The sequence below is a fragment of the Triturus cristatus genome, chromosome 9 (assembly GCF_964204655.1).
Source record: "Triturus cristatus chromosome 9, aTriCri1.1, whole genome shotgun sequence".
Classification (NCBI taxonomy): domain Eukaryota; kingdom Metazoa; phylum Chordata; class Amphibia; order Caudata; family Salamandridae; genus Triturus; species Triturus cristatus.
The window spans coordinates 213,772,488-213,798,491 of NC_140592.1; the positions used below are offsets into that span (position 1 = coordinate 213,772,488).

The following is a 26,004-nucleotide window of genomic DNA, read 5'->3' on the forward strand; positions in this document are numbered from 1 at the left end:
AATAGTCTTAAAGCACTGTAGCTATTATTCTCAAGTGCAAGGAACAACAAGGTGATAAATGAAATGCTTGAATTAATTACATTCACTGGCAATTGCTCGGGCCACATCCCCAACCATTGTTTTTAGCCCACCATGCCACCTCAGTTTTGACACAGCCATATGCAAATCAGTCTTGACCCTGCTCCTCATGGGAATATTCCAGATCGAGCCACCAGGCCAGGTCTTCACAGATCCAGAACACAAGCAATCTGGGACCGGTTTTGCCCTAGTTGGGGCTCTTCAGCCAGGTATAGCTTGGTTTCAGTGGCACAGTAAGCCCGGGACCCACATCTGGGCATACCCGGCGCACTTAGGGCGTCAAATGCAAAAAACAAGATGATGGATGTAATGCTTGAATTAATCTCAGCCACTGACAAACGCTTGGGCCCCACCCCAATCCATCATTTTTCGCTCCCAATTTGCTGCCTCAGTTTGGACCCAGCCATATGCAAATCAGTCTTGACCCTGCTCCTCATGGGAACAGTCCAGCCTGAACTGCCAGGCCAGGCCCTCCCTGAACCAGAACACAAGCAACCTAGAACCGGTTTCACCCAAGTTAGGGCTCTTCAGTCTCCAGTGGCACAGTGAGCCTAGCATCCACTTCTGGGCTTACCCGGTGCACTTAGGGTGTCAAATGCCAAAAAACATCAAGGTGAAGAATGGAATGCTTAAATTATTCTCAGCCCTGGGTGAAACCGGTCGTGGGTTGCTTGTGTTCAGATTCAGGGACGACCGACTTGGCAGTTCCGGATGGACTGTTTTGATTGGAGCAGGATCAAGTTTGATTTGCATATAGCTGGGTCCAAACAGTGGTGACACTGTATGCAAATTATCCATGGATTGGGATGCGGCCCGAGTAATTACCAGTGGCTGAGACTTATTCAACCATTCCATTCATCACTTTTTTGTAACTTTAGTGTGTCACCCTAAATGGGACTGGTATGCTCAGACATGGGCCCCGTGCAAACTGTGTCGCTGGAGCCAAGCTGTACCCTGTTGATGAGCTTATTACTAGGGTGAAACCAGTCCTGAGTTGCTTGTGTTCCGATTAAGAGTAGACCTGACTTGGGAGTTTGGGTTGAACTGTTCCGACTGGAGTAGGGTCAAGATTGATTTGCATATAGCTAGGTTCAAATTGAGGTGACATGGTGTGCAAAATGACCATGGATTGGGATGCAACTCGAGTAATTACCTGTGGTTGACATTAAATCCAGCATACCATTCATCACTTTTTGTATACTTTAGTGTATCGCCCTTAGTGGGACGGGTATGTCCAGACGTGGGTCCAGTGCAAACTGTGCCATTGGAACCAAGCTTTATCTGGCTAATGTGCCCATAACTAGGGTGAAACCAGTTCTGACTTGCTTGTGTTCCATTTCAGTGGGGACCTGGCTCGGCAGTGCGGGTTGGTATGTCCTGATTGAAGCGGGGTCAAGACTGATTTGCATATAGGTGGGTCCAAACTGAGGCAACATGGTGTGCAAAATAACAATAGATTTTTGTATAGTTTAGTGCAATCATTCTCGAGCCCAAATTTAATTTGCCATTTGTGGAAAGAATTTCTGGTCTTCTGCAAGTCTCAAAGTCTAACAGGATTTTGGCAAAATAACAGAGTATTGCAATCCATACTGGCAAGTGTAGGAGAAAACAGTTACAGTGGTGGAAAGTAGTGAATTTTTACTCATATTAAGTGAAAGTTTATGTCTAGTATAAGGCTTCATTTTCTTTGAGATATATTGTGTAGCTCCACTACTTGTGGGTAATTGAAATATCTATATTTAGGTCCCTTGACAGCCTTATGCACTGTACCACATGGGTCAATGGGCGCTGCCATCTTTGATTCTAACTGAGATTTATCACAAATCTTTCATTCAGTAATCACGCTGAACTCGACTGTTTCTTACCTACGATGTTGGTCAATCTAATAATTTCCATACTTTCTTTTGTAGCTTGAAAAAGAAGAAGAGGAAAGTAAAGAAGGCCTTGCACCAGAATTTATTAAAGTTAAAGAAAACCTGAGAAGGATTTCAACAATCTCGGCTGATGAAAACCCAGTGTAGCTTCTCACAAGATATCTTCAGATGTGTAGACGACTGGTGGCTCTACTACCTGTACACTGACATCTATGTATGTGGTTAGCCTCACAGCCATGTCTTTGGGTCTGCTTCTCGATATTAATGCCTGCTTCGGTAGAAATGCACAGAAGGGCTCCAGTGTCAGCGAAATGATACTTTGAAATATCAGACAAGTATTTCACTGGGTAGGTTATCACAAGTGAAGACATGAAAGACAACTCATTAGTTCTTTGCAGAGTGTCTCAGCGCATGCTAACAACACCCATTTTCATTAACTTTTGTGTAATCCTCTTGTGGGCTCTGTGACTTGTAACATGTGTTTAAGGGAAGGGCACTTGTGAAGTAAAGGAGGAAAAACCATCAAGGGGAACTGGCAAGAGCAATTTATTAAGAGCTGTTTAACTGTGGCTTTGTCTCATTTTGTGATATCTTAATATCCTCAGGTGTATTTCCGTAGAGCTTATGTCTCAATTATAGAAGAACAGTATGGTAACCTCCTTTGAAATCCAATTCAATTTATATTTTTTACTTTGAATATGTCGAGAAAACTCCTTCCTGAACAGCCATGCAACATGTTATTTTTCTAAGTTGAAGCATGTGGCAATTGTTTTTAACTGAGCTAAGGGGTGTGTTGTCCTTCTTTTAACTTTTACAGCAGAAACATTCAATCTTACAGCTACAATTGTATGCAGACCTCTTTGAATGTAATGGTCTACTACTGAGTTCTGGCAGTCGAATGCTTCCCGAGGAGCAGCCAGTGTTGGGAATGCGGAAACTCCAAGGCACTTCTTTACCCAGCTGCATATCCTACTTCAACTGCAGCAGAACAAAGGAGAAGCACTTCTTTGGTATCTAGCTAAAACCAGTACTTTGCACTTCTAAGTAAAGTTTCTTCTTGGTGGTCTTGAAAGACATTAATCACTCCAAGAACTTGGCACTTTCTAATTAAATAACACAAAATAACCCACTGAACCTCTTGGTCATTAGTAGACTGTATGTGCCTTTGGTCAGCCAAACTGATCCATAAAAAAGAATGTATTTGACTCTATTGACTGGGAACTTATTTATATAAAAAGTCAAAAATGGCTGAGTTAAAAGCTGTTTAATCCTATTGTCAAACCAGTACCTTTTACACAGCATCTGTTATGCTCTGCTGTACACTAAGGTGGCCAGCCTTTGAGGATTCACTCTCATAAGCTTGAAATTGGGGAACGACTGACTTGCTGAAATCAATCTTTTCTTAAACTCTGATGGATAATGTGACTAATTTCTAGATTAAAATGTAGTTACTATTTTAAACACTGACTGAACATTGCAGCAACTCTTTATGACCATAAGTCCCAATTTTGTCTGTACAAGTAGAGTATGTTTTTTTGATTTCCTTCTGGCTTCTACTGTTTTTTTGCATTATCAATGCACTTTCCACCTACAGTCATCTTGAACCATTACTTTAATCATCCTCATCATCGTCGAAGAAGTAAACAGATGTCATCTTTCACAATGAAGCCATGTTGGCATAGCAGATTCAGTGCAATTTGTTCTCACTGCTGAAATGTAAAATTAGGCATCAGCCTTCTACAGAAAAAGACCCTGTCCTTTGGATTGGAAACACCCAACTATGACTATAGGTTATAGACAAACTTTTGGAATTTTTACATGAAATCTGGTATCTTTTCCTACCACTCTGCAACATTAAGGGTTTTCCTAAAATGTTTGTTTTTCTTTAGGTATATTTCTCTCATAACTCCCTACTCTGCAAAGGTCTCCATGTGAGGCCGACGCCTACTCAACTGTTCATACTGCAAATGCTCTTTAGCGTTTATGCACATCTACAATACAACAGATCTACACAATGCATTACTGTACTAAATATAGACCATACATTTCACTTAAAATGAGTTCAAAGATAAAACAAAGATTTATTGAAATTAGGACTCCTTTTCTTCCAAAGTAACTATATCTTTTTCTCAACATTTCCAACATTCTCGAGTTTTTGAAAGAGTCAATTTGAAACATTGTAGACCACTAAGAGACATCAAAAGAACTGTTCAAACTCAATAGCCGTTATGTCCTTGTTGCAAAATAAGTCGTCCTCTCAGATATCATCCAACAGTATTTAAACTATCCAGTGTGAAAAGTAAACAAAAACCGCCAAAGTATTCGACTCCCATCAGTATTATATTTTCTCAGTAGGCTAGGTAGGAGGCTTCCATTAGGCTCACCACTTTGGGGTTGATGACTGGCTGGTGTTCTAAGAACATGGACTTTATTCTCTGCATAGATATGAATATAAATATTTAACAATAATATTAACTAACTGAATTTGAAAAATACATTATTTTCCATGTGAACATGTTTATTTTATTGACTTTCCTACCATTCGTCAAAGTAACTGCATTTTCCAAACCTATTGGTCAGGGACATTTTAATCAGTTATTGATACAGTATTGGTTGTCCAAGCCTTTTGGGTTCTTAGCGTCTAATTATCGCTTCTTAAGTTCGTTTAGGAGGTACCCGAGGATGGTAGATGATGACCACCTTCTACATTCACCTCTGAAAGTGATTGTAAAAAATGTTTTGTTTATTTTTATTGTAGTCATGTTAGGAAATGGATGGTAATATTTACAACTGTGTGTAATTTTGAAACATTCTTCTTGCTCCAGTGATTGCGGAGAAACAATATTTTCTTATCTTATACTACAACCTGTAGTGAACAAAAACTAGCTCTACAGAAGGTCTCAGTGTGAAATCTGAAACGAGATAAAGTGGGAAGTAGTTATCTTTGTAAGATCAGGTAGGCTGCCGTTTTAATATTATAGCAATTTTAAGACGTGTCTCGGCTAATGAGTGCTACCAATTGAAAAACAGGATAAGCCTAGTTTCCCTGTATCACTGCAATCATGGTTGTTTGCTTAGAGAGGCCTCTTCAATCCATGCAGCTATATGCAGTTCCTGATACTTAAAAATATTAATCAATTCCTCTGATTAGATCAATTTGCAAAAACGAAATTATGGATAGACAGTCTTCAGTAGTGATACTTAAACCTGCAAAACCGACTTAACTTTGTTGTGAAATAGTTACTCTTTCATGCTTTTACACATATGACATGGAGACACCAGAGTAGATGAGAACTGAGGTCTGGTTGATGGGCCAGCGCTTCCATGAGGCAAGGCAAGCCTGCAAATTTAGGACACTACCTGGTGGTTGGGCAAATTACTACAAAAGGCTGAAAAATGCATTTTTTCAGAACATGGAGAATGCACCAGCAAGCAAAAGCTATCTTACCCTGAGCTCTGAAAATCCTTGCCCCTTTCCACTTGGGATTCATCAGCGTCTGGTTTTCCGCACATACCTGGTGACCTGAACCTGAATTAATACCACTTCCTTCGATGTGAGGCACTAGATGAGTGACCTAAAAGCAAGCTGATGGGTGGATAATATTTTCGAGTATACAGCCTGGAATGAGAGGAGTGGAAGAGTCATCAGGCACCTACAACAGCTGCCTCATGCTGCATTTGCTTGCGAACATCAACTGTGTGCAGTAGATGATCTTCAAGAGGTGGACAGTATGTTCCCCCTCTAACAACAGTGCCGTGTTTAAACTGCAGCAAATAGTCCCATGGTCTGCCTCAACAGCACCCTCCCAGTCATTCCAATTATTCAACACGACCATCTGTGGTTTGCAACCATCTTTCAAGCATAGACACATGTATATTTGTTCATTATAACATAACAAAGAACATTTTAGCCCAACATAAACTGTGCATATGTTCACAGGTCACACATTGCACAATAAAAAGAGTCACTTAGACTATTCGCTGGATTTTCTTATCCCTTTCCTGAGCGTACTTTGTATACATTAAGGAGATGTGCCCCTGCCATGAGAAGCAAACCAGTGGGCATCTTGTGCTGCACTATGACATATCCTGGCACTCTGATCCCTTCACATGCCTCTCTTTAATGAAGTCATCCCATTTATAGGTTAAACTGTACAAATAAAGTGAACGTTTTGCCCATACAGTATTATTATGTGTTAAAATGATAAAACAGAACAATGATACTGCCATAGAATGTACCAGATTATGCAGCATAATTTGCCTTTTTTTGCTGGATAATTCAGTCAACACTTCTGCATAAGTTTGTCCTCCATTGTCATATCATTCTTTTGGCCAGATGGCCTAATCAAAGGTGAAATCACCATTCTTTTCTGATATAAAAAATGTGTGTCTGCACACAGTCAGCACTATGATTATACGCTTAACGATTTATTTTCCATGGTGCAATTTTTACTTACTGAAAGATAGGTTGGGGTGCAAATGTCACAACACATAAGATTTGGACCCTGATAGAAATGTGAAATTATACTATTGATAAAACAAGATTTAAGTATGTCTGAAAAACAATTCTTAATCATATAATTTAGATAATTGCCCCCTAACAAGTTTGAAGGCTATTGCTCATCATTCACTTGTAGACACATACACTTGCTCACATACTCATTTACACAGTGACTCTTATACTCACCAGCTGAGACCGCCAGCTCTTAAAAGACACAGTGGTTACATTTGTTAAGATGCAGAATAGGCAAATACTTAGCTGGGATTTATGATCGGGTTGAAATCCTAAAGTTTAATCCATGAGATTTTCCACATCTCCAGGACTGTTTCTACCTCGAGCAGGACTTTAACCTATCCCTTTCATACCAGAGTATAGGTCACCATAATGAAATTAGAATGATGCGAAAGCTGGTTAGATCCATTATCTGAATCTTCCACACCCTAGCCGTTACATAAGCAGTTGCTTATTTTTCTCGTGCTATTTATATTTTATAGGAAATTATGGTGTCATACCCTCCATTAGCATGTCCTGTTCTTTCATTACAGATGCTCATGTGCTAGACCCCAAATGTAAAGGGTCACATTTTTATGAGTAAGGGGCACCCCCACTGCGTGAACCTTTTGCTGTGAGAGTTTTCTCCTGAGTCCTACTGGGAAGCTAGCAAAGAAATGCTGTGAGTCTTATTAAGGTTAAGTGATTCTGAGCTATACCCACCATGTTTTCACCCCGATCACACATGCACGGTATGAGACTGAGCAACAGGTTTTGCCATATTTGAGTCAGGTAGCATCGAGCCACACAACCAGGCATAAGAAGCAATCAAACAGGAACAAGCTGGTTTATGCTCCTGTTTTGGAGCATTATAGAGGCATGACAATCAAGCATAGAGAATAGCCAAACACTGACAATTTTCCTCTTTATCTTCCAATCTCTTTTAACTTTAATGAAGCTATGCGGGCATCGACTCGGACAATGACCCCGACACAGTGGATGACAGGAAAAATAAATGCAGAAGGATACACTTCGGGAGATACTGCATCACGTGAAAGAAAATTGGCACTCCTATTTTCACCAACATTAATTTTTATGGAAAATTAACCATTTGGGCACTAATCTCCTTTAACATTGATCCTTGCCTGCACACTTTAGAATTCAATGCAAGAGGAAAGAGTTGACAGGATTCATTTTCCAAGTCTTTTACTAACAATGTGTTTCCAGATTCCATGTAACTTGATCCCGGTCTTTATAGCCTAGTGCTCAAATCTTTAGTGGCTTCAGGCAAGCAAGACCAACTAATATCCTCACTGAATTGGTGCTAAAAGGCATTTCTGCCATGGCTTTAGCCATGAAAGAAAACATGTACTACTCATTCATTTTTGAAAGACAGAGCTGCCTCACTTGAAGTATTATGTGTGGATCATTCTGTTTGGACTTACAATCTACCATGGAGCAACCTGACACCTCTCTGGTGACTTTCTGGATACCAAGTAGGTGTTTTAGCTTCAGATGCACCTTTATCTTACCAATGCAACAAATGAATTTGTCCATAAAGAGGTATTTTTGAAGTTGGCAAATGTTGTCAAACTTGCATATGACTTTCAACTTAAGGAGACAAAAGCATGCAAGCACCAGAAAGATGTCCAGCCTTTTACAGTACATCAGAAATGTATAGACAGGAGTGTCTCTTATTCATACTTGTTCCCTAACAGTCTTTTCATACAGATTGTTTCTTCCTTCACTGTAAGTATCGGAGAAGGAGAATAACATTTAATCATGCAGGAGGCCTCGTTGTCAACAGCAAAACTCTTCATCTGCTTCACAGTTGTCATCTTTCTGTCACTGACTAACAAATGTTGGAGATAATTTCAAAGGAGTACACTATGGAATTTCAACAGAGTTTACGAGATTCAGGCACTGTCTCAACATATTGATCTGGACATTTTAAACAGAGCACTGCTCCTGAAGAGTATTAAGCAATGGTATAGAAGTTGTAATCATTACATTTGCCAGTTGAAATAATGGCACTGGGTTCTGTGTAATAGTTTTTCTAATGAAGAAGGAGTAGGAGTGTCAGGTAGGAATAGACATGATAGGTCTGACCAGGGATGCTCAAAAATGATTCCCTGGATAGAGACCAGTCAGAAACTTCCCTTGATGTGAAATAGGGACTTCCCAAAAACATTGGATTTGAAGGTAATCTGGCTGTATGTTCAGGCCCTGAAATTACACCAAGCAATTTTACAATTTGCTGAGAGAGGGCCAGTTATCCATTCCAGCTCCAATAACAAGGGCTATAATACTCACCAATAATTTTCAGAAATGGTCTGGTTCCTCTTTTGAATAGTTCTCATTATTTAGGAATAGTGACCAATCTCTATTTGGATGACCTGCCTCTTCACTCTCCCCTACTCTCCCCTACTATTTCTCTCTAGATTTCCAGGATACAGCAATGGTTTGCTACTTGCCCAAGAGTCATGTCTTCCTGCTAAACATATGTATATCTGATTCTTGATTAGTCCTTAGAATTCATATGGGCAACACTCAAGGTTTGGAAAAGAGCAGACCCCTTTCTCCCAGCAAGGGCGGACAAACTCCAGAAAATTCCATGTCCTCTCTCAGAATCGAGCTACCCTCCTGTCACTCATTGATTGCATCTTTGTCTTTGACTGTGTACAGTGTAACACATTCTTTCAACTCAATGAATGCTTTACAAATACCTGATTCATACTTGCAGACTGGCAGTGCTGTTAATGGCACTCAAATTGTGGACTTTCTAGCAGTATGAGGGCATATGGTAGTAATGGCTTTGCTTGTTCCCTCTCCAAGACTGTATTAATACCCACTGCATCTACTTTCCTTTTGGGATCACACATTGATGTGATGGCTACATCCCATTGACTTGCATAAAGGGCTTCATTTTCTCTCTCTCCGTTAGTGGTCACTTCTATCGATGCCATTCCACTGGTTTGGGTGAACGCACATTGGGGAGTATCAATGCAGGGGACTAGTCAGGGAAAGAAAAGGTGTTGTGTTCCAGTTGGAGAGCACTCACATTTATTTATATAGCACTTTGCTGAAAATTGGACCAGATTAGTACAGACAATACTACAGCAGTGTGCCACATCAAGGGGCAGTGGGGAACATTTTTCAGAGTCTCTCACAGATGTAGCCTACTACAACTACTTATCACAGAGGACAGGTTTCTATGTTCATCAGTATTTTGGTCAGGATAAGAGAATTGTTGGTCAGACTGCCTCAGCAGGGCTTTCAAACCTCTCAGGACGTGACTCTCTGACTCAAGATTTATCAAGGGGTTTGTCAGAGGATGAACATTCCCTGGCTATGTATGTTTGTGTCCTGGGAGTGTTCTCTGCTCCTATAGTTTCTCACACGTCTTCTGGGGCCGATTGGCTAAGAATCTATTGGTTCCCGTCCCCCACTAGACAATAGACAATAGTTGGTCTGAAACAGTTGCTACCTTAACCTACCTCTCTCTCTCAGCATCTTCTTCACAACACCTACTTCTTGGTGTGGAGGTTGAGAGGATTGGGGTCCAAAGGCACAGGATCCAAGGGGTTTGGGAGTGTCTATTTAACATTTTGGCTGCCTGGGTACAGGCATATTTTCATAATTGAAAACCATTTCAGAAGCGGTGCACTCTGATTCTAGACCACATTACTTTTCCTCCTATTTATGTGGTCCATTACATAATGGCAATGGCAAATCCACACCCGGGGGAATGATATTTAGAACACAAGCTTTTTCTTCGATGATATTTCTTACTATAATATTCTGACATACAACTCTTCCGGACCCCCCAGCTGCCTTTAACACCGTCAAGCATCCCACCTTCATTTACACTCTGCTGTTGCAATTGGAATGCACTTGCAATGCCCTCTATGGTACACTTTCTAATTGGTATTTCTTTATGAGCCTCAAGAATTAAATGGGCAGCCTTCAAGCCTTTCAAGATCCCTTGTGTGTTGGTAGCGGAATTACAACAAATTATGTTTTGGATATCCTGTCTTCTACTTTCACTTGCGTTGGACAGCCCATCTCAGAAATTGAAGGTTTCACCTTGGTATTTGGTGTGTTTGTACTTAAAGCATTGCAATCTCATGCTTTTGAATCCATAAAAAATGTTGCGATAACATTTATCTCAGTGGCATCAATTTCACCAGTCACGAGAACTATTATGTCCTTATTTTCCCCCTAATTCATCTTGCCCTGAGCAGGAAGAAGCACATTTTCTATATTTGGAAAAGGACACATTTTTATTATTTTGGCATTCCACTTTACATTTGGATTCAACCTAAAAAAGTCATAAGTCACGTTGGGTGGCTTGATTACTTTTGATATTCATGATTCCAATAAACTAGCCTTAGCCCCTCTATCACTGGTAATTTAGGCCACAATAACCAAGGTGTGGCCTCCTCTGGAGGATAAGATGCATGTAGTGTTTTTGCATGAATTATGTAGGGCCCCAATCTAAAGGTCCCTCTGTAATTTTCTGTCTCAATATTGTTTTCAGATTGAAAGTGCCTCAGTTTAATTACTTGTTAGCATTCAGTTAAATAATTTCTCTTTATATTTGCATTGAATAAGTTTCTTAAGCAAAATTGTGTCAAAGAGGGTGTTCTTGTTTTCCTAAAGAAAACCCTTGGAGGTGTTGATCCAACATTTTCTGGTCAACGGACTTGAGATGGTACAGTTTGTCCATTACTAAATATGTAAGGCCTGGGTTGAAAAATAGGGACTTTCAGGTAATTCCCTAGTCACTCACCAGTCATCATCTTTAGCCATTGTCTTACTCTTTCTACTTGCAGCCGCTTCACCCCTTCATCCCCATCTGCTTTCTCTAGTTTGTCCTCAAGGCCACGAAGGTCTTTCCATCTTGTTTTACTAAACAGAAAAGGAACTGGTAAGCAAGGAACTGAACATTAAAGGAGCCTGTCAAAATCAAGAGAAGAGGATTCACACACAGAGAAGTGTGCAAACTGGAAAATAAACAGACTGACTCTCATACAGGTGTGGGTGGTGGAGATAGGTAAGACCCTTAAGCGTATAAGAACAGGAATAACCCCGATTTACCAGCTGCTATCACACACCACCCAGACATGAGGGAATAGGTAATAAACTTCCTGTTTGTGGACACGAAAATTCAATAGTTAGGCTTTCTTAAAACATACATTTCAGGGTTTACTCTCTTTTATTTGTTAAAGAAAAGATCTCTAAATTCATAATTTTACAGAACAGGTTTTGAAATTATTATTTGTGCTGCACCCATCAACACATATGGCTGTGTATTTTCTGTAAATCCCAGCTCCCTTGAGTTTATCTGTGCTACAGGAGCTCTCAACAGATGATCTTTGTCTACATAATGCTCTATGCCAGGCATGACTTCTCCGTGGCACTCTTGTAAAACTATAAGTGCTTGTTGCAGTGTGGTTTGCTAGGCATAGCATGCTACATCAGAAAAACAGACATCAAACCACTGTAGTCCACAGCTTTTCTTCTACTTCTAACCGTAGGTCTTCTAAAAGCCTTGACTTTTGATTGAATGTACTAATTGTTCATATGTATGAGTGCCATTTATGACTATGTATCTTAAAGTTTCAGAAGAATTATGCTTAAGTTAGTGAAGCTATTTTTCATCATGCTTTAATGAGGATAATGTAATACTTGAAATCATATCAGTCTCATTCTTTCACTCTCAGTATATTACCCATTCAAAGAATTTATAGTTCTGAAATGACAAACTTGGAGTATCTATTTTTGTAACTCTTGTTATGTATTAAGCTTTGAAAATTGCTTACTTTTATGTAGAAAAATAAATTACTGTTTCATGTGACAAATTTGCCTCAAGTGGTCAAGTCAATGAGAAAAGACAAAACGGGAACTGAAAATTAATTATGTATCAGTGATGTATGCCTGTGTTTGTCATCTTTTAATCTCAGGAACCTTGTCATTGTATTAGGGGGATGAAACTCTATAGTGAAAACTATGGGCCTGACTATGAATTTGGCGGGCAGGGTTACTACGTCACAAATGTGATGGATATCTTGTCCGCCATGTTACTATTCCATTATATCCTACGGAACTTGTAATGTGACGTACAGGATAAACATCATGTTTGTGATGGAGTATCCCATCCGGCACGTACTATTTGAATAGCAAATAACTCACCCAGGAGAGTATCCTGACATAACATATTGATGTAATGTTTAAGGAGTTGAGCAGTTCTCTTCCTCTCCTTGTGGTGTTCAAATATTTGTTTGTCCTCATTTAAAAAAATTACTATGGCTCACCAATAACTTAATCTACTTTAGGTGCACTACTCCTTTAAGATGATAGTAAATGATTAGTTATATTAATGATTACCTACATTAATTAAGCAAACATCTACAGTTTCCCTTGTGTAATCTGGTGCTTCTGAATGTCCTACCTTTAAACAATTGCAACTTGATCATGCATGTATTTATTCCACCTGAACATTAGACAACACAATATCCCAGCCTTATTCCATATCTGCTGAAATCAAACAGTGCCCACACACACCAATGCCTGTTTTCTTATGAGCACTCCTTTCTAGAATTGTGCTTTCTATCCCCTATAACCCCCCTTTTGAGTCTAATTTCAATCTTCACATCCATCATGAGGAGTCTCAGCAACCTGCACTCTGGAAAGTCCCTTTCTGTGTCCATTTCTGCTTTGAGGAGTCATATTGAAATCTCCTATCCATGATAGACCCATTATAAAATCACCTCAAACCTGTAGAGCATCAATGAAGGAGCATTGTAGGTGCCATCAGTGCCTTCTGTTGTTAGACAAACTGTTCCCTCGGTCTATCAGAAGCAGTTATCAAATGTTTTTCCCGCCACTTGCACCTACAAAGCTGGGCTAATCACCACACACAGGCCACAGCAAAGACAAAAAGTACCCCAGGATGTACCCAAGCTTCCTTGATCAGTCTCCCCTCCTTCTAGCCAGTTGGTGGCCCTATTTGCACCCAACATCCTTAGCAAGCCGTTGCCTGGGTGTCCTCAGCTGGGGGTGAAGGAAGACAGGGATTTTACTCTTTGGGGCCTAGAAGGGCCTGAATCTTAAACCCCTGTCCCTTCAACAGTCTCTGGCACTTGCTAGGCCTTACCACACACTCTACACTTAACATCCCCATAATCACTTCCATATTCGAACAGCATAAATACACTACACACAGGTAGCACAACTCACCATATTCGACTAACCTCCACTCAACCTCAAACTACAAAACACACTCTCCAACGCATGCTCATTAATGCACATTCTAAAGTACTTCATTATAAGGGCATCAAAGGCCTCATATTTCACAACCTTTAAGCACACTTCATCACAGAAACATTGCCTACTGCACATCCTCACACATCCTAGATGTTCTTGTTCCAACAGGCTACAGCATTCAGTGTGCAGACCACTCTCCTAAGATGAGGGAAGCTTTGAGGTCATCAGCAAATTATCCTTGTCCTACATTCTGGATAAAGAAACAACTCGAAGTAAAGGATCTCCTCACATGTCACTTCTCACTGTCTGCAAGATGGGCATCTGCCTTCCACACACTCTATATCTAACCACCCCCATTATCCTGCTTCATGGTCAATCAATGCAGCAAGGCCAACTAAAATGAGAACAACAAACCTTCTCCTTCGAGAACATATCAATTATAAACCTTCAACGTGAACTTTGCTCCTGTGCAATTACCACCACCCTGATACAACTACCTTTCTCAACAAATTTAGCATATCCCTAGAAAGCCACATAAGCCTTTATGCCACAGTGAAAACACAGAATTGAAAATCTAAACTAATTTCAACCTGATGACCACACTAACAACAAGCCCATCATTTGTGAACATGAAAGATAGTAGGAAAAAGCAGATTATCTGATGACCTCATATTATTAAATTGTAACTTTCAGAATGCAGAAAACCCACAACATAAAACAACTTCATCAATGAAGCACTCAACCGAAGCAGAGTACTTTTCAAGATGATCAAGCACTGCGCTAATTCTCGCCCACACCCACCATTGCCACATTTCACCAACATGTGCTCATTTATTTACCTTTTCTTCAGTGACAAAATACATACAACTCACATCATCCTACAATACTTACTCTTCAACCTCCTCTTTAAGGCAGACCTCTCTGACATCACAAACTCCCTCAAAGGTGACTCCAACAATTAGGCCCCAGTGGAAAAGCTCAATTATCTCTACTTGCCATGATCGAAATCTGCCTTTCTCAAGGGGTCATTCAAAAGCCCTCAATACTGGGCAAGATCCTCTCACTGCCAAAGAAACCAACACTAAACCTTTCCACCTATTTGCACATCACCCATCTATTTGTCATCATTAAGGTAATTGAACAAGCTGTCTACTTCCTCACCACCTTTATGATTACCAATCATAATTCACATCATGCTTCAAATCTAACTCAGCTACACTACCAATAGTAGATAATGCCATCCTGACCACTTACATTCATGATTCCTTATAATACTTTTGGATGGTGTGGTACCAGAATATTGTAGTCAGAATAACGTCTGAGATAATTATTGTGCCCAAAAATGGTTTTTCGAAATGTCACTCCATTCAAGTTAACAATGGCAAATCCACACCCAAATGATATTTTTAAAAAAATGATATTTAGGACACAAGCTTTTTCTCAGATGATATTTTTTACTATAATATTCTGACATACAATTCTTCTGGACTCCTCAGCTGACTTTAACACCGTCGAGCATCCCACCTTCATTTACACTCTGCTGTTGCAATTGGAATGCACTTGCAGTGCCCTCCATTCAGTCTCCTCCTACCCATCCAATCAACGTCATTTCAGATATGTAGGTATCTCAAGATCCCAATTTCTCCGCGTCACTTGCAGAGTACCCGAGGGCTTCATCCTGTCCCACATCATCTCCATTCTCTGCATGGAGCCCCTTGGAAGCTACTCATCAATATCAACAGCAGAATTCACTAATACACCACCTGCAGACATGCTACTTGAAAGTCACTCTTACAAGACAGCTTTCCTCCTACTTGCTGGAAAAATTTAGTCAACAACTATCAACGAAAACCAAGTCACCTGGATTCTTCCACAATGCCGACCCTTCTCTCAAGGAAGAGACCATCAAGAGGACCACGGTGCCCCTGTAGCAGCCGCCTGTACTATAAAAAGTCAAAACATGTCTCTCTGAAAGCTGCTTCCTAACAGTCATCCAAGCCCTAGTACTCTTGAAGCAGGATGGTGGCAACGCCTTACTCCATAACCTCTCAGGCATCTCACTGGCCCACATGAAAGACATTCCACATGTCACAGAATCAATGGCAGGAAGAAACATAATTACTTCATCACTATCCGGATGGAACTCCACTGGCTCCCCTTGCATGCCCGAATTGCCTTCAAAACCAGCTGTATCATCTACACAGTGTTTATGACAGTGAACCCTCTACCTGGAGGACTAACTACCCGTCTCTGGTGTATCTTGACATACTTGTAACCAGGACACCACTAGATTGGAGATGAAGAAATGTAAGAAAGAAAAAAAAAGGAAAGTCTTTCTCTTTCAACGCGACTAGAATCTGCAACAACATCCTAGTAACCACCAGGATGGCCTCAACTATCCTCCAGAACGGGAAAAATCAGAGGCTTATCTCTTCTAAGAACACAAAATCTCGACATCTAAGAAGGCCCTTGCTCTTTAAGATAACATTAGGCTTCCTTCCTACACTTTATTAACAAATGTGAACAATAATGGCCACTGACCGTGTACAGCACTCCATTACTTTTAGGTAGGTTTGAACTACACAGATATCCGTATACATACAAACATCATTGCAGCCCTTCATCCATCTTATATAAATCTATTTCACTTACAGACTGTAAAACCAAATTTTGATTTTAATTCCTCTTTTCCAGTACTCTCTAACTCAACCCCTACCCAACATCACAGGAGAAATGAACTAATGGTGAGACCCATCACAGGAGCCTACTGGACACCTTGTGGAGCTATCAACATTGATGTTGTTAGAAATGGGGGTCTCTAGTTGGCAGAGGTAGGCATCTTTGTCCAAGTAGGGACCCTTGCTTCTAGTCAGGGTAAGGAGCTACACACTTTAGGTAACCCCTGCTCCCCCCCGGGTATGTTGGCACGAGCAGACAGTATTTGTACTCCAAACACACAGTAATACAGTGAAACCACCACAAATGGACACCACACCAGTTAGAAAAATAAGTATCTTTATCTAAACCAAACAAGACCAAAACAACAAAAATCCAAAATACATGTCTCAAAATATGACCTTTAGAGCAGTTATTTCAAAAATAGCACTTGTAGAAACAAACTGCTCTAACTGGGGCTATTTCTACGTCGTGACAGGCATAAATCCAAAGTATGGCGCTGAATGTGGGATGTGCAGTGTCAGGCACGGAGTCACATGGACCCCCAAACAACAGTACCTTGGAAAATAAAGTCTATGGATGATGCACGGCGCTGTGGAGGTGAAGCTTCAGTGCCGAGGTCGAGGCCGGTTGCCTGGTTGCCATAGGGGAGGCTAGGCGTCGAGTCCATAAGGAGGCACAGCATCGAATCCAGGACAGGGGAAGTTAGGCAGCAGCAACGGTGAGGCATTTGTTCCGGTGAGGCAATGCAAAGTTGAAGAGTTTGTGAAGAAACTCTCGCCGGTTATCGGCCCTGCGATAACAGGCTGCTGGCGCTGGCAGTGACGGAGTTGATACAAGCACTGGCATCAGGAAGGCCGATAACTGCAGGCATCGGCAAGCGTCGCAGGGCGTGGGGACTGCGGTGCAGGCGGGGCGGTGCATTGTGCACTTCACCCCGGCCTTGGTGCAGGTCACGGCATCACTGGCGGTGGCGCTGACGGCATCAGAGTTGTTTTTATTTCCTTTGAAGCAACAATCACACAATTCTCAGGGCCCAAGAACTGGACTTGGCGCCCTTTTGAATTCAGTAGTCCACAGAGGAGTCCAGGTCCTGTCAGTGGGTTGCAGGTGAAGTCTTTGTGTCCTGAGACTTAAGAACAGGAGGCCAGCACACACAAGCCCTTGGAGATTCCTCTTCATAAAGGTTCACAGCAAAGTTCCAGTCTTTGTCCTCTACTTGGCAGAAGCAGCAACTGCAGGCCAACCCCACATAGCACACAGCTAAGGGGCAGCACTCCTTTCAGCTCTCCAGCTGTTCTCCTTGGCATAATTTCCTCTTTAGTTCAGAAGTGATCTATTGCTCTGGGGTTTAAGGTCCAATACGTATACCCCATTTTCTCTTTGTTCTCTTTGTCGTGAGTTTCTGAACCCAGTCCAAAACAGTTCTGTCCTCTCTGGTGCAACATCACTAAAGGAGGTGGAGACAGCATTGTGCAGAGGAGACGCTGCCTATTCAGGTGCTAGTGAATCTCCTCCCACTACTTTAAATGCAGCCAAAGTTAATTCAGCCCAACTATGAGTCACCCAGGAAAGGCAGAAAACACCTTAACCCCCATTGTGTTTGTCTACAGTGAAATCACATCCCCAATCCCTATCACTCCAAAACCAGACAGTCAACACACAAAACAGCAGTCACACAGAATGGTTAAATAGAAAATGCCAACTTTCTAAAAGTGGCATTTTCAAAAATACAGTTTCAAAAACATCTTCCTAAAAGATGTGTTATTAAATTCTGAGTTGAGAGAGCCTAAATTCCTTTTCTCTATCTTGTCCCAATAGAAAGTTATGCTCGTAAGATGGTACAAAGCAGCTCCCATGTTAGCCTATGGGACAGATAGCCTTTTAATAGTGAAAAACGAAATACACAGTATTTTACTATCAGGACATGTCACATGCACCAGTGCATGTCCTGCCTTTCACATACACTGCACCCTGATCATGGGGGTACCTTGGGTCTACTTGAGTGGTGACTTACATGTAAGAAAAGGGAAGATTAGGGCCTGGCAAGTGGGTGCACTTAACAGGTCGACATGGCAATTCAAAATAGTGCGCACAGACACTGCAGTGGCATGTCTGATATGCATTTACCGAGCCACCCATGTAGGTCGCACAATCAGTGCTGCAGGCCCACTAGTAGCATTTGATTTACAGGCCCTGGCACACTCAGTGCACTTTTCTAGGGATTTACCAGTAAATCAAATATGCCAATCATGGATTACCAATTCCAACAACAATTTATATAGGGAGCACTTGCAATTTGACACTTATCAGCGGAGGCAAAGTGCCCAAAGCATCTAAGCCAGCAAAACGAAATCCAGTACACCATCAAAAATGCAGGAGGTAGAGGCAAAAAGTCAGGGGAAACCATGCAAAGGATGCCAAGTTTAACAGTAGTCTTCTTTGAAAGCCATGAAGATTGGAATTAGATCTTAAATGACATTTTAGGACGTTCAACACATAAGCCTGCATGATTAGAAGGTGGGTCCAGTAATTGTGGCTGGACAGAAGCTGAATTGTATCTCTTTGTTGGTATGTCAATCTCAGAAGGGCTTCAGGGAAGGAATACCACTGTGAATTTAATATTCTAACGATCATAGCAATTAAGAGGTTATTTTAGCTTCCAGAATAGCCCCGGCAATAAAGCGTTTGTGAACCAGAGCATGAAGCTTAAATTGATTCCCCTTCATGGTTGAAGCCAGAGCTGTCAAACCAAGTCGATATATTAAAGTGTCACCAAACCCAAGATTCTGTATAGAATCCATCTGACTGAAAGTCCATCAGAAGATGTATTGCAATAGTTGATGCAGTTCGAGAAGGTTGACACGCAAAGCAAATACCAAATTGTCTTTAGTAAGAATTAAACCATTTGGACAAGAAAGGAAAGTTATATTTAGTCTGTTAAAATTTACAAGCAATCAACTGCACCTCCATTTTTACAGTGGATAAACATCCACTGCCAAATCAACACCAGATAATCGAAATCTGGCTGCACACCGGATATCCACTTACCACTCCTGAAGCTTCACCTCCAGACAAGCCTGTCAAATGCTCAGTCCTCTGTCCTGTATTTCTTTGTCTTACTACCTGAGCAATTCCACCTCCACCCCCCTATGGACATTTCAATTCCACTTCTATTCTGGAGAGTCACTCTCCACCCCAATTGCAACAATCCCATCTCTGGTCATCAAGGAGCAGTCATTACTTGTACAGTCCTATTTCACCTGCATTTACTTTATTGTAAAATGACCATTCTGCCCAGTTGCAATCGTGGACTTTATTTAACTTTGCTCAAAAATGAATTGCACTTTTGCTAAAAGGTAGTCCTCTACATTGATGTGTCAAAGAAAGCTATTGAGGGAGCTGAAAAAAAACAAAATATGTAAAATGTCAAAACAGACAATGCAGTTCGTATCGGGTGGAAATGTGATTTTACTTGATTTGCGTGATCTAAATTTTCATTTATTGACAATGTGTTGTACACGAAACTGATGGCAGGAAAGGCTCATATATCAATCACACCACAATATTTACTTGATGGCAATCCCTGCCACACGGCCTATAACACAGATGTGTAGAAGCATGGCATGACTGTGCCTCTGTTTGAAGTATAGATTTAGGTCCAGATCTATCAATACTTGGCGTAGGACAATGCAGCAAGACAACTTGCTGTGCTGCGTCAAATGGAGAGGGCACTCGCGTCAAATTGACTAACATATGGCATATTCCTGCTCTCTCTCTGCACTGGCGCACTTGTGTCAGCCAAGGCTCAGCACAGGCACTCTTGCGCCATGGTGCAGGGGTGCCTGTGTTACACACAGGGGAACCTTCCTGCATAAAAAAACTCTCCTTAGAAAGAGGGGCAAACAAGGAGAAATAAAGCTATTTCTCCTCATTGTGCCTCTATCGGGAAGGCGTACAATTTCGATATACTCCCAGGTTTGCTTGTCTGGGTAAACCTGGAGGAATGGTCCAAAATACATGGATGGATGCGTAAGCACACCCACTCTCCACCCATGTAATGCCTTCCCGGCGCAGGGTAACACAAGGCAGTGACTTGCACTGCCTTGCATTACTACAGATTTACCACGGTACACAGGGCCACACAAGGTCGCTTTGGGTGGCTTGTTAAATCTGATTTGTGGGTTTTGTTGTACTTGCGTGATGCAAGGTCAGTGCAATCCTTTGATAAATCTGGGTCTTACTGTCTTAACGCACTTTAAATGGTACTACAATGACCAAAGAACATAATATGGCAGTGGTTAAACCAGATATACAACATGCCATCAATAATGCCATCACAAATATCTGTGTATCTGTGCATTAATAAATGCATGCTCAATGATCCCACATTCAATAAATATATATTGCCTCTAATACAGATTAGACTTTTTCACATTCTATAGAAACTAGCCTCAATTCATTTTCTAACCTAGCACAATTATTGATTGTAACCCATGACTTTACCTAATTAAATAAACCAATTCCTCGATACCTACGTGTCCCTCTCCTATCTACAAGTACTTACTAGTTGCAGGTATGTCTACACTCCCAGAAAGAGCCTGAACGCTTTCCTTTTCGAAGGCCTCGACAGTACTTCCTCCATCCCATCCTGTTTTTCGTGTCTCCCAAGAGACTGGCTTCCCGTTGTTCTGACTGCTCACCCAGAGATGGATTTTGCTCTTTTCTGGCTGGAATTGGTGGTCTTGGCTGGTGTTCTGATTCTATATTTATCTATCTGCCATTTGCTAACAAGGCCACTTTTGGGGGCTTTGTTTTCATTGTTTATGTTAAGGTGTTAAGGGCAGCTTGTAGTGGGGGGGAGGTTGCTGCCTTTTCAAGAGTATTTACTGGAAGCGTTTTCTTTCATACATTACATGTTTTATTTCAATATGACATTAACACATAGGCATGCACGTTATTTGTAGAGAAAATATGTGCATTCACAGTTTGATTGACCAGAGCTAATGCAGGCCTGCATTTAAAAATGGCTGACATTGGTTGCCATCTTACTTTGCGGCACATGAATATTCTATTTCTAGGTTAATTTAGCTGGGCAGAGGAGAGGTTCTAACTTAGGAGGACGGTGTTTCTAATTCAGGTAGTACGTTTTGCAAGAGTTATTTCAGATGTGTGGGCCAGGAAGAATTACTCTTTCCTTGCTTTTTCTGAAGACCTTTGTCGTCTAGCCGGAAGAGGAAACATAAGGGAGGTTGCTATTCTGAACCAAGGAAAAACGGCCATCATTTTCCAGAAGACAAACTAAGTCTCCTTCCTCAGAGGCCATCCAGCTTACTGATTCATTCTGTGACTGACAATGAAGTTGCAGAAGCTCTTTCTAAAATTCTTCTGAAGTCTGATAAACTTGAATATTATTTTTTCATCCCACAAGCGAACAAGTGCCAAGCCAAAACTTAGAGGCCGGCGGCATTGCTGAGACAGGAAAGCTTTGTCACTTCTGGCAATGCTATCAGCACGTGCCCTATTCTTCCTCTTCATCTGGCTATCGAGGAGGTATCATAGTTGCATGACAAGGCTTGGACAAATCCTCAGAGCCCAAGGTTCTGCTAAATGTCATGGTATGATTCAACTTTTTCCTGTGAACTCTTGCCTGGTCCTCGTAGATGACCTCCCCTACCGCTCACTGTCCTCTTCCATACACCTGACCTTAATCTCTACTCCCACTTCCACCACCCCCCTTCCACTTTCCCTTATCTTTTTCCCTTTTTTTGTTCCTCACTATCCTCTCGGTGTTAGTGAAAAGGCTTGCTGTTTCAGGTCAATCAATTAATCAGTAGATTTGTACAGCTCTACCTGTCAGACGTGAGGGTATCCAGGCATTGGCAGGGTCCAGTTCATTAGTTGAATAGCTAGGTCTTCAGGGACTTTTGGAAATCTGTAAGAGATGGGGAGGTCCATAGATGAAAGATCAGTGTCTCCCTAGAGTTTGCAAGTAGCGTCCATTTCAGAAAGCGAAGGGAATCCTGTTCTGTTGTTTGGGAAGATCGAACTCTATGTTTGTGTTTGAACTTTGGACACTAATAGAGTGCAAGACCACTTTGTTTAAAATTTATGCTGGATGGGTTGTACCAACCCTTTTCAGGACATATGAAGGTCACGTTTTGGGTTCTTTGCACCTAGGTCATACTATAATATTGTAGCTACAATACGTCATCATAACTGGTGCTGGATTTTGTTGCCTTGTCCTTCTCTTTTGGGTCTTTGTAACAATACCCAGAATGCATCAGGCTGTCACACAAAAATGTAGGACTCAAACAATGTCTGTAATGGCCTGACGGGAGATAGCCATTGTAGTCTGTACTGAAATCCAGTAATAAAAAAAATATGTAAAAAAAATGTTTTGTGTGGAGGAAGTAGAAATTGAGGCTTCTGCCTCGCCTCACATAGATTCTATGATGTAAGATTTCCCAGGTAGGAATTTAATAGTGTGCAAAGAAGCTATGCCTGTGTTTACTACCAGCAAGTAGGTGTACAGAGTTGTAGAAAAAGTGTTATGCTAACCTGAACCAGGACCTGCACATTCCCTCTTGATGGTAATTCAGAGTTTGATTTCCTAAGCTTGTTGCAAAAGTAACTCCCATTGTGGTTCCACTGATGGCTGATATTACTTTTGAGTGCAGCCGAAGTGCAGCGGGATTACATCTTGTTGAGGAGCATGAGTGACTGCACAGCATGTGTTGTGGACAAGTGATTGGTCACTCTTCAGTTCAAAATAGCCTATCATTGCTTGTGTTCTTAAGTTGTGTTCTTCCTAGGGAGCAATTGGACATCTTCATAAAGAAGGCAGGTGGCAATATGCAAACAGACCCTTCAGCATTACCATTAATCCAGAACAGATAGGTAAACCAATAGGCATACCTTAGGTAAGGACACCTCAGACATTTGTAATTTATGGCATTTTTTTGCTGTTCCAGTGATTGAACAACTACTTTTTAGCAGCATAATGAGTCCGTCGCAATTGTTGCACAGGGGCCGCATCATCTGCATAATGAAGTGCATATGCATTTTACCCAAAGGAGGAGGGTTTGATAGATATGTTAAATTGAAAAGAAGTCAATCGACACCATGCTTCACACCACAGTTGGAACTATATGTTTTGCAACATCGATTGAGAAAGCTAATCACGGTATGTTATATGGTATGTTACGTTACTTTGCTTTACGTTACATTACATTATGTTATGTTACCTTGATTTGTAAAGCACACTATGGCCAGGTAGGCTATCCTGGCGCTGAGCAGGTGTGGGTGTATCCCCACATCGGGCCAGGTGGGACTTCTCGAAATGTCAGGAATTAAAGTTATTTCAGAATTCAGGAAGAGAGAAGGATTAGTGAGAATGTTGATTGCTAAGATCTCAAAGACATTTTTTAATTAATATTAGTTTAGTGATCACCTCTTCCATTAGAAAGGCTCACATATTAAACTCAATTATTTCAAGCTTTGAATAACGTTTGCTTCCCTTCCAAAGCAGACAAGCTCGAACAGACCCCCTCCTTGCAAGTCATCAGCAAGTCAGCATTTAACAAATCTGTGATTTATTGTGGGTGGGGTGTGCTGCTGGTTTTAATTAGGTGAGTTATGAAAACGGAAATGACCGAGTTGCCAACCCTTGCTAGGGCCTGCCCCATGCATAGCAAGAGGTGTCTATCCAGTGGCTTAGCAAGGATGCCACGGTCCCTGATACAAGTAAGGGAAATGGAATCCCTACCCCCTGTTTAGGTAGTGGCATTCAGCGATAATTGGGGTTCAGAGACCCCCATGTCTCTGGGCTGTGACGCCACTGTGCATGGCACTCTATTGATAACTTCGCCCCTGACCTTTTCCTTGAGGCTGTTTGTGGGAATGTTGCAAATAAATATTTCACTGTATAAGATGCGAGCACCTATTCTAGTAATTGAAGGACAAACTCAACCTTGAGCAAATCAAGGCTTGCAAGAGAGTCAGTGGAAAACAGGTCGCTAGTTCAGTGCCTGGCGTTGCCATGGCAGAGCCTTTCCTCTGTCAATGCTAATTATTTGGAAGACATGGGAAGGCGTACAAAGGCGCAAAGAACGTTTTTATAAGGTAGAAGACGTTTGCAGTTATGACATCTTTATCATCTAACTTCCTGTGGTAATGGCCTGTATGTGTGCAATAGTGGTTTGTAAGTGCTTAGAACATTAGGACAGAAGATCGAAATCAGTATAGACTGAAGCAGGAGGATCGATTAGGAGCTGGGTCTGCAAGAATGATTTGGTTGTTTTTCAGTTTCATCAGAAAGAAAGAAAGAAACAAACAAACAAACAAACAAACAAAGAAACAAACAAAGAAAGACTCCGTCCTCACCTGAGAAGACACCTCTTGTCTGCTGTCCAGACCTACAGACTTATAGAAGATTTATATTAGAGGGTCCGAGTGATTTCATTGAACAGCTAAGTTTGATGCCTTGTCCAGAACACCCTGGACAAGGTTTGCTCTCCAGTTCACAACTGACCAGACAACCTTTTCTACTATGTGCTACTTTGTATAAATGGGATTTAAAAATGAGGACTCCTAGAGTATAGTCAGATATTGGCAATACCTTTAAAAGGCATTCAATACATTCTGAAGTATGACTAAGCACAGGACTTGTTTGAAGATTAAAAGTTTGATTCAAGAGCCAGAGGGTTAGACACATAATATAGTTAGACCTCATTACGAGTTAAGGATTATATTGAGATCCCTGTGCAAACCTCTGTTTGCACAGGCATCGGAGTTTTGACCTGTTGCATAATTTTCGCACCCTCGCAGTTTTACCCTGATAAATTACAGGAGGTCAAACCTGCTGAAAGGTATTGGAGGAAAAAGGTGAATCATGAGGAATTCAGAGTAGGAGGTATTTACCACAAGTGGTTAATACCTTTCTGTACTACATGTGGGAAATAACCCACCCTTTTCTGACAAACGTATCATGACGGCCATTAGTTACTCTTATGCATGTGCATTCGTTACTACTCCTGAGGAAATCCACAAACATTTCCTTGCATTGCATGGGGTTAATATGAACTTGGTAATGTAAGCTTATGTATGTATAATATTCTAGTACATGACAGAATAAGTATGGATGCCTAAATATGAACGACTGAGAGCAGGTCCTCTATCCAGTTCCTTAAGCTCTCAGTACAGTGTCGACCACACCCTTCATATAGTGCCTTCGTTTACTTCACAGGTCTAGAAGTTTACCTCACCACCATAATGAAAGTCTGCTTAATGTCTATGATTATAACAGAGAGCAGGGCAACGGCGACAATCCAGTCTGAATAGAGACCTCACAAAAGGATCTAATCATCCTAGAGCTGCATTGCATTGTGCTGTGTACAGCGGACGCAGACATGTCACCGCAGGCAGCGGGTTAGAGCTTGGATATGTAGCTTTGCTGTCACACACTAAATTCGTAAGGGGAGTGGCTTGAGCCGTCGCCAACATGGGTGTGTGACTGCTATTTGTGTGCTCCAGGGCATGGTTCTATACTGGGAATGTGCATCTGCATGTGTCTATGGCAGTGTGTGTCTCCTTTCTGGGGTGTGGGTGGTCCCT

At 41.3% G+C, this 26,004-nt stretch overlaps 1 protein-coding gene across 2 annotated transcripts in view; it reads left to right on the forward strand.

The window, feature by feature from the left end:
* Positions 1-5,869, forward strand: part of FAM107A (family with sequence similarity 107 member A) — a 775,781-nt gene extending 769,912 nt beyond the window's left edge. The window contains exon 5 of one of the 2 annotated variants that reach the window (XM_085624739.1): positions 1,989-3,061. In XM_085624739.1, the coding sequence (XP_085480865.1) occupies positions 1,989-2,099 (111 nt within the window). In that variant the 3' untranslated portion in view covers positions 2,100-3,061. Of the gene's footprint in view, positions 1-1,988 lie in introns of both variants that reach the window. The other variant, XM_085624740.1, reaches the window with a different exon arrangement.
* Positions 5,870-26,004: the final 20,135 nt, after the last annotated feature.